The following is a 9041-nucleotide window of genomic DNA, read 5'->3' on the forward strand; positions in this document are numbered from 1 at the left end:
GGTGAGAAGTGAGTTCCCGGCGTGGAAGGAGGGAGCGGCCGTGCCCGAGTGCGTTGACTCCTCCTTCAGAACACATCAACAGCAGCAGGTGTCCTGGGGAGCTGGAATGATTCAGCTAGAAGGAAAGCGTATAGTCTTAGTGCAGATGTTCGAATAGGACCATGGTGTGACTGGGGAGGTCTTAGCTACAGAACTCATGATTATAGACCCAAGCTGCCCTCTGTCAAAAACAGAAGCATTTAGCTGAGCCTGCCACTACACATTTGTAATTCCAATGCTTAGGAAGTAAAGGGCAGGAGGATTGGGAGTTGAAGCCAGTCTGCATGTTACAGTGGGTCTCAGGACAGCACAGGCTACATGGTGAAAACCTGTCTCAAGAAAATCAAAATCAGCAAGCAAGAAAAAAAAACCCTACATTGGGTTTATAGTAAGTCAGGATTTTCCAATGGGTTTCGTTTCTACTCATGATTTGAAGGACTTGTGTTTAGTTTTCATTTTACTTTGTTTGTTGAGATAGAGTCTCTCTATGTAACAGTCACTGACCTCACACTTGCTGGATTGACCCGACTGGCCTTGAACGTGTAGTGATTCGCTTGTCTCTATCTCTCAGGTGCTGGGACTACAGGAACACACACACACACCCTCCCCAAGAAGCTAAAAATTAGAAGAGACTTTGTAAATGGAAACTCCCTTCTTTGCTTATTGAGTTTTACTATGTTATGCTAGCCAATTGAGAAAGGCTGCTCCTGCACAGGTCCAGCTGTCCCTGCGACCAGCTCTTGTATTGCCCACAGCTGGTGAAGCATGCAGGGACAAAAGATCCTTAATACTGACGCTGCATCAAAGCCGTCAATACATAACAGAATAAATGTGTGGGCAGACGGAAGAAGACGGCAGGGAGATGAAGTGTTAGAGTCCTCATGTTTGTGTCCCCTGAAAAGCTCCGTGTTGAAAAGCCAATCCTAAGGAGTAGGATCAGTGAGAGTCAAAGCATTGGGATCAGGGCCCTCATTAGATAGATCCATGCCCTTACACGGATCTGCAGAAACCATCAGGGGGGTTCTCAACTGCTGTGACTATGAGAAATGAAGTGTGTGCGTCTGTGCGTGAGTGTGTGTGTGTGTGTGTGTGTGTGTGTGTGTGTGTGTGTGTGTGTGTGTGTTGCAGCGTCTTGAAGGAACTAAGACACTAAGAAGTAAAGGAAACAATGGAGTGAGAGGAGGGAGGGTTAGGAACTAGGAAAGGGATTCAGAGGCCCAAAACAGTTACTAGTATTGCCCTACACTGCTAAGCTGATTCCTGGTTGCGGAATCAAGGGAAGATGGTTCCTGAAATGTAAATATCAAATAAATTGCTCCGCCTCTGAAGTAGGCTGCATCTTTAGCGGGTAGGGAAAGGGGAAGCTTACCTACAAGTTAAAATATGTAGTTAGATAAGCCTGGGTACAAAGACCACTTTGCCACTCACTAAGTGATGCTTTGCAAATAGTTTGCCCTTTCAACACTTTATTCCTTCCTGGGCTCTTGCCGCACAGTTGAGTGTGTGGGAAAATGAACTCTGAGCACTCAGCTTCTCTTCTCATTGGTCATGTTGATGTAGCGCTTCCATCTCTACATTCCAGAGGGGTGACTTAGGGCAAGCTGGTGGTGGATGGAACACCTCTTCATAAACAGTGCTTGGTTTTACCTGAGATGATGGCTAGGCATTTCAGAGTGAGCTGCAAAGGCTTTCGGGAGCCTCTCAGCAGGGCTTTCTCACAGGAAAGCTAGGTGGTCTCAGAAAACGGGGCAGGAGGGGAGAGAAATTCCAAACTAAACAAGGGGCAATCTCTTGCAGCCCATAAGTGAAATGTCAGTAGGGAAACTGTTCATGTGGGGTAGAGAACTTAGAAAGGGATTAGAATTGCAAACACAATTTCCCCTTGGTTTTTCACTTCTAAATAGTGTCAGAACTTAATAGCTTTATCATTTAATAATATGATATCATCACCCATCACTCGAATAAGAGGATTTTCTTAAATAACTTTATATTCCAGAGTCTTAAATATGACACTTAGCTAGAACATTCATGTAACATAGGTACTTTCTTCCAGCATGATAAGATTCATTTCAAAAATTATACTTATTAACAGTTTCTTTGTTGCTAAAATAATACTTGAAGAATGAAGAACATGGCTACAGGAAGATTGTGTGTATGTGCACGCATGCATGCATGCGTGTGCATGCTCATGTTTGCAAATAGACATGCCTAAGAACTAGAGAGCATAAGAGTAGAGAGTGAGTAGGGTCATGTAAGGTCAACCTTTCTCTCAGAGGAAAAGGCCATGGCATCATGGTAGATTGTAGTTGGTTGAGATGCTAAAGCAAGGTTGCCAAATTAGTAACAGTTTAAAGAGAGGTGCATTCAGGGGGCTGAAGAAATGGCTCAGTGGTTAAGGGTACTGACTGCTCGTCCAGAGGTCCTGAGTTCAATTCCCAGCGACCACATGGTGTCTCACAGCCATCTATAATGAGACTTGGCGCCCCCTTCTGGTTTGCAGGCTTGCTGTACACATAATAAATAAATATTTAAAAACAAAAAAAGAGAGAGAGAGAGGTGCATTCTAGATTTCAAGGTTTTATTACTGATAGTTGCTGTGGAACAAGTTGCTGTGGAATAGAGTGCTGCCTGATCTCTAAGGAAACCTCTCATTTACTAAGTATATCCCTGCATTGCAGGGTCATTCTCTCTCCTGCCCATTCCCAACCTCTGGAAATAACCCCAAACAGTGACTGACCACAGTGGTTTTCTAGGGCATGGTGATCATTGATGGTGCTGGCACACTTCCCTTCTCAGCCTAAGAACTACAGGAAGGCGAGATCAGAGAAGAGCAGTAGTGAATGCCTGGGCCCCACTCAGAAGTCATCACCAGAGTTTAGAATGTTTCTCCAAGTTTACAGCAACATCAAACACACTTCACTCTGAAGGGCACACTGTTTGCAGTGCGTCCCACAGAAACGGTGCTGATGCAGGGTTTTTTCTTTCTTTTCTTTTTTTCTTTCTTTTTTTGAGGAAAATTACTCCTTTTATTTAAATAAGAACATAATTTCTTTTTTTTTCTTTCATTTTTTTATTGATTTTTATTGAGCTCTACACTTTTCTCTGCTCCCCTCCCTGCCTCTCCCCTCCCCTTCAACCTTCCCCCAAGGTCCCCATGCTCCCAATTTACTCAGGAGATCTTGTCTATTTCTACTTCCCATGTAGATTAGATCTATATATGTCTCTCTTAGGGTCCTCATTGTTGTCTAGGTTCTCTGGGATTGTCAATTTGTAGGCTGGCTTTCTTTGCTTTATGTTTAAAATCCACTTACGAGTGAGTACATGTGATAATTGTCTTTTTGGGTCTGGGTTACGTTAATCAAAATGATGTTTTCTAGCTCTATCCATTTGCCTGCAAAATTCAAGATTTTTTTTTAATGCGGGGGTTTCTTAATCTCAAAGGACACCCCAATGAAGGCTTTCCTGTCATTTATTACTGATATATATATTTATATATATATATATATATATATATATATATATATATATATATATATATAATTTATATTTCTCTTGGAAAACCTTCCACACAGTAAGGTGTACTCAAATTGCCTTTAGACTAAGACTGGAGTGTTGATAAATGACTTCCTTCACACTCTGACCCTAGTGTCCCCTACTGGGTTTTGAGGGACCTGGAGAGGATTCATTGCCCTGCTCTTCAGTATCTCTGTGGGAGAACATTTACTTCCTTGCTGGCCGCCTCCTCCTCAGCCTTCCACATTCATAAGGGAACTAATTCTATTCATGTGGGCTGCCCACGTTGTCTAACCAAGTCCCCAAAGTCCCACTTCCTAATACTGCTGCACTGGAGATGATATTCCAACACAGAAATTTTGAGCAGATCCAAGCAATCAGATAAGAGCAAAGGAGGAAAACAAGAAAGCGCGTGGTGAAAGCTTTTCCACCCTCCCCTCCCCCGCGTGGACAAGCCAAAAGCAGGCCTCTTGATGGTCTCCTCACCTCCTCATCACCACAAGCCTAATCACTCCTAATCACTTACCTAGAAAGTCGGCTCCCTCCGCCCTCCACAGGCAATGTGCTGCCGGAACTCTGAGGCAGGGCCTCTTGGGAGGAGGAGCCCATTATGATATAATTAAGAGTCAGGAAAATCATTTGCAGAGGGAGGGCGTCATAAAACAGCACTGTGACCCTGCTGACTTGTGAGACCTGGGTGGGGAATGGAGGATGAAGGCAGCGGGGCTTGTGGGGTACCTGTTTCAAACTGCGTCGCTGAAAAGCGCAGTGAAGAGAAGCATGAGAGCTGAGGAGTAACGTAGTGCCAAAGACGTTTTTTAGACGGATACGCTCAGTAGTGGGGCATACAAGGCAAAGCCTTGGGGTCAAAGAGCCAAGCTCTTCCTTCTCCTTGGTTTACTTGGACCGCAAGTCTCTAGGGTGTCTTCCAGTTCTGTTCTTCAACCGGTGCATCTCAAAAAGACTAAATTACTAGGCAGTGTGGCACACACCTTTACCCCAGCACTCGGGGGGCAGAGGCAGGCTGATCTACAGTCTGAGTTCCAGGATAGCCGCGTCTACACAGAGAAACACTGTCTCAAAAAACTAAAAATAAAATAAAAATAAAAACAGACGAAACTATCCACAAACCACGGAAAAACAGAAAATACAAGGATAACTAGTAGAAATGACTTCTACAAATTCATGAATTCCACAAATGTGGCCTGCCCGATAGACAGCAGGAATGAAAAAAGTCTAACCAGAGGCCAGGAGATGCCAGCTTTTTTTTAATAAAAATTTTTCTGTGTTTTTAAAAATACATACTTTTATATCTAAGTTTGCCCTGTCTGCTGCAATAAACAGTGGTCACACAAGCTAAAGTTTTATCAGTTACATTCAGCCCAAAAGAAACCCCTGTAGAATGAACTGCAATGAACAAGCTTGTAATTGGAGACTTTTTATAAAAAGGCCAAATCACCCCCAAACTTCTAAACTTATGAAATGCCCTTTGGTTAGACTGAGCTTGACTAGGTGTCTGGTGGAAAGGATGTTCATGAATTGAGAGAAGCTGGGCCCAGAATCTTCTCAAAACTCACATGCAGGTTGATGGCTGAGCTGAGAGGGCTTGAGAAGCTCAGAGGGTAGGGAGTCACTGGGCAACCCCCTCTTTTTCCTCCTGGTTCCTCCAGATGGGCTCTCAAACAGTGATTTCAAGACTTAACACGCTGTATTTAAAGGTTCACATCACTGGCCATGTTATATTCCAGCATCTAGAGCGCCACATGGGAGATTCCCATCTTTGATGACATCAGGGGTTCTTCAGCAGCACAGAGACCACCTTCTCAGTAGATAACAACAGCCCATTTGGGAAGCAAGGGAAGCTTCCATAAGCCACCTCTTGACCAAATGATGGGATGTTGGGGGACCATTTGGAAACACTGTATCTTTCATGCAGAAGAGAGTAGAAGTATGTGTACCACACAAAGAGCTTCATTAAAAATAAAACCCAAAGCCCTTAACCGGTGTCCCTCAACACACAGCTCAGCAGACTCTAAAGCTGGGACTGGCCATACTAATGATTGCTGGGAGAAGAAAATTAGCCTCTCTGAGGGGCATCGTTATGCGTTCATCCCACTGGGCATGAGTCTATCACTGCTGGGTGTATAGAAGCCACATGACTGAAGTGTAACAAGCAATTATTTGCTGAAGATAATAGAATGCAATGTATCTTTAAAATAAAAGTAGAGGTCTGGAGGCAAGGCACAGTTAACAAAATGCCTGCTGCTTATGCTGCTGCTCCCTCATCAGATCCTCCAACTGCATCTCACAGCCCAGCTCCGGAGAGACCTCACCATGTCATAATTCTTGCCAACAGCCTCAAATCCTCTGAAATAAGGTTTCTCAGAAGGGGATTTAAAGGCATAAATGTTTCTTATAAAATCATCTTGAAGTCAACTCATTAATGGGCTGGGGACTAGGTTCAAGGAAATAATGTATCCAAAGGCAAAACGTGGAACCCAAAAAATTATTTTATTTAACTTATTTATTTTTAATAGGTTTTAACTGAAATATAATTACATAACTTTCCCCTTAACTTTCTTTCCTACAACCTGCCTCAGCTACCTTCCCTCAAACCCCACTTTCAGGTTGATTGCCTCTTTTACTTTGATTATTGGTATCATAATATATTATATACATATGTGCATATGCATTGGTATGCACAAATATATATAAATACAACTTTCTGAATCTGTTTTTGTTGGTATGTTTATGTAGTTTCAAGTTGACCACTCTGCTTTATAATAACTAATAAGAGGTCTTCCTTTATCAGTTCCAGACACAATGAACTAAGAGGCACAAGCCAGAGAGAAGCTGGGGCTGGCTCCTTTGTCTTGTGTTGGGACTGAATGCATGAAGCAAAGAGGTTAGAGGGCACCGAGGGTCGCAGAGGGAGAGGCAGGAAGAGCAATGGTTGCAGGATTTCAGCCAGCACATCCTGAACAGGGATGGATGTCCATAAATCCGAGAAGCAGAAGAAAGACCCACTTCAGAGTCACTGAATTTCTCAAGGATGTTAGAGTTCAACCCATGAGGAAAGAAATCAAATGACAAGCCCACACAGCCACGAGGAGGCAAGGTTTTGTTTTAAACAAAGTACTTTAATTTGGTTGAAGTTTTATACATCTTCATGGAGGAGCAGATTCTGGCTTTTTATTTTCCTCACTGGTTCTTGGTCTTCTTATTTATGTTTTCTTGCAGCATCTGACTTTAGGAAGGCCACAAGTGCCAATCTGTTTAAACCCTGAACCACATGGGCCCCAGCATATGCCTCCATTGGTGATGCAAGTTATAGGATTCTTGATTCTTTGAGTAGAGACTGAAAGATAAGAAAGAGAAACCACATATTAGAGTTGAAAGTATCATGTCAAAAATACACACCCATGTGCTAGTATCATGAACAAATTCCAGCAAGCTTTTTTTTTTTCTGCCAAGGCTAGGATGTCTGTTTCATCAGGACTGAATCCAGCTCTTGCTAGAGAGTGGTGCTGCTGCTGTAAGCGGCTACTGGCTTTCCTAGGACCCAATGTGGAAGAGTCTGCTCCATACCTGAATGACGAGAGCTCCAGGGCCACCAGGCAGGAGCTCAGCAAAGATTCTGCGTTAGTCCCCAACTACTTCACAGCAGCCCTGCCTCTGCTTCTGCACACAAGCCCCCTTGTTCTAGTCTCAGACACAGCCAGTGGGGTATGTGTGTGTGTGTGTGTGTGTGTGTGTGTGTGTGTGTGTGTGTGTCTGTGTGTCTGTGTGTCTGTGTGTGTATGCATGTACATGTGTGCACACACATACAGAGACCACAGGTTGGCATCAAATATGTGCAGCAATTGTTCCCACCTCAGCTTTTGAGACAGGGTCTCTCACTGTGCTCAGAACTTACTGAGTAGGATTTTCTGGCTGGCCAGTGCACCCCTAAGATCCTTTCCAGTGCTGAGGTTACAGATGTGCACCAGCTTGCTCTGCTTCTGCATGGGTGCTGGGGATCTGAACTCGGGTCCTCATGTTTGCCCGGCAAGCACTTTACTCATAGAGCCAACTTCCTATCAAGGTGTTTAAACTTCCAGGTGCCTATTTTTACCAAACGATCTGACCTGAAGCTCAACGTATAGGACTTGTTTAATGATAATTTGATGCCCAAATAACTTACAATGAAAAATAAAAATCAATAGTAAAAATAAATTTTTTTGATAATTTCTAAAGTCTAAAATTAGGTTTTAATCTCATCCTTCCTTCTTTCCTTCCTCCCTTCTTCCCCATCTTCTTCACACTCATCTAAAGCTAGACACAGCAAGTGTTTGATATCTCTTGGTACTCAGATGCTTCTCTGCAACCAGACCCCATGAATGAAATTTGGGTTTTCTCTCTGCAATTTATGTCTAATGCAGTTTCAGGCCTTTGCTTCTTTCATCTCATTTTCTCTCTTATGTGGGTTTTGTTTGTTTATTTTGCTTTTTGGTTTTTCAAGATGCAGGGTTTCTCTATAGCTTTGGAGCCTGTCCTGGAAATAGCTGTTGTAGACCAGGCTGGCCTTGAACTCCAGAGATCTGCCTGCCTTTGCCTCCCAAGTGCTGGGATTAAAGGTGTGCGCCACCACAGCCTGGCTCTCTCTTAAGTGTTTTAAGCCCTTCTTTTGGGTTTTCTATACCTTTTATTCTGTTTGCCTAATGTCAAGGGTGAAATACAGTCTTGGAGCTGGAAAGATGACTCAGCAGTTAAGAGTAGTGCATAGTGCTCCTGCAGAGGACCTGAGATCAGTTCCTAATACCCTTATCAGGCAGCCCACAACTGCCTATAACTCCATCTCTGAGAGATATAATGCCCCTTACTTCAAGGGTACTATACTCCTTGCACACATCAATACACATGTACACATAATTTTTTTTAATTAACCTTTCTACAAAATACAATTAAGACAGAATTGGGAAAGAAGAAGAGGAATAGAGATCTAAGACAGATGCAGTAAAAACAAGAGAAGTAGACAGGACATGGGAAGAGGGGAAAGGAGAGAGAGGAAGGAAAGGGAGGGAAGGACAGAGAAAGAGAGGCAGGCAGACACAGACAGACAGACACAGGAACAGAGACAGACAGACAGAACACAAAGAACAAGACATACAGAGACAGACACACACACACACACACACACAGAGAGAGAGAGAGAGAGAGAGAGAGAGAGAGAGAGAGAGAGAGAGAGAGAGAGAGAAATAGACAGACACACAGAGGCACAGAGAGAGACAGACAGACAGACAGAGAAAGACAGATAGACAGACAGAAAAACAGGCTCTGTCTCTCACTTCCCTTTGGACCCAGCCCATTCCCCTGCCTCACCTGCAAGAGGTGAGAGCAGCACCAGGAGAAACGTGAAGAGGAGGTAATGGATCCTCATGACTGAAACCTGGCGAATTGAAGAGACAGAGGGAATCGAGCTCAGCGCCTTATATAGGTCCAAGTGCTGG

At 43.6% G+C, this 9041-nt stretch overlaps 1 protein-coding gene across 1 annotated transcript; it reads right to left on the reverse strand.

Annotated features, from left to right (window-relative positions):
* Positions 1-6683: 6683 nt before the first annotated feature.
* On the reverse strand, positions 6684-9041 carry LOC142856872 (beta-defensin 4-like). Its single transcript, XM_075984513.1, has 2 exons — positions 8914-9041; positions 6684-6910 (listed from the first exon to the last, which is right to left on the reverse strand). Exons 1-2 carry the CDS (start codon positions 8969-8971, stop codon positions 6777-6779), a joined length of 192 nt encoding a protein of 63 aa, XP_075840628.1. The 5' UTR covers positions 8972-9041; the 3' UTR covers positions 6684-6776.

This window comes from Microtus pennsylvanicus, chromosome 9, assembly GCF_037038515.1.
Source record: "Microtus pennsylvanicus isolate mMicPen1 chromosome 9, mMicPen1.hap1, whole genome shotgun sequence".
Lineage (NCBI taxonomy): Eukaryota > Metazoa > Chordata > Mammalia > Rodentia > Cricetidae > Microtus > Microtus pennsylvanicus.

Excerpts from the sequence above, each read along its gene's own strand:
- LOC142856872 (XM_075984513.1), bottom strand. The coding sequence starts at position 8,971 with ATGAGGATCCATTACCTCCTCTTCACGTTTCTCCTGGTGCTGCTCTCA. Across the intron at positions 6,911-8,913 it reads GCTGCTCTCACCTCTTGCAG|TCTCTACTCAAAGAATCAAG; the intron begins GTGAGGCAGGGG and ends CTTATCTTTCAG.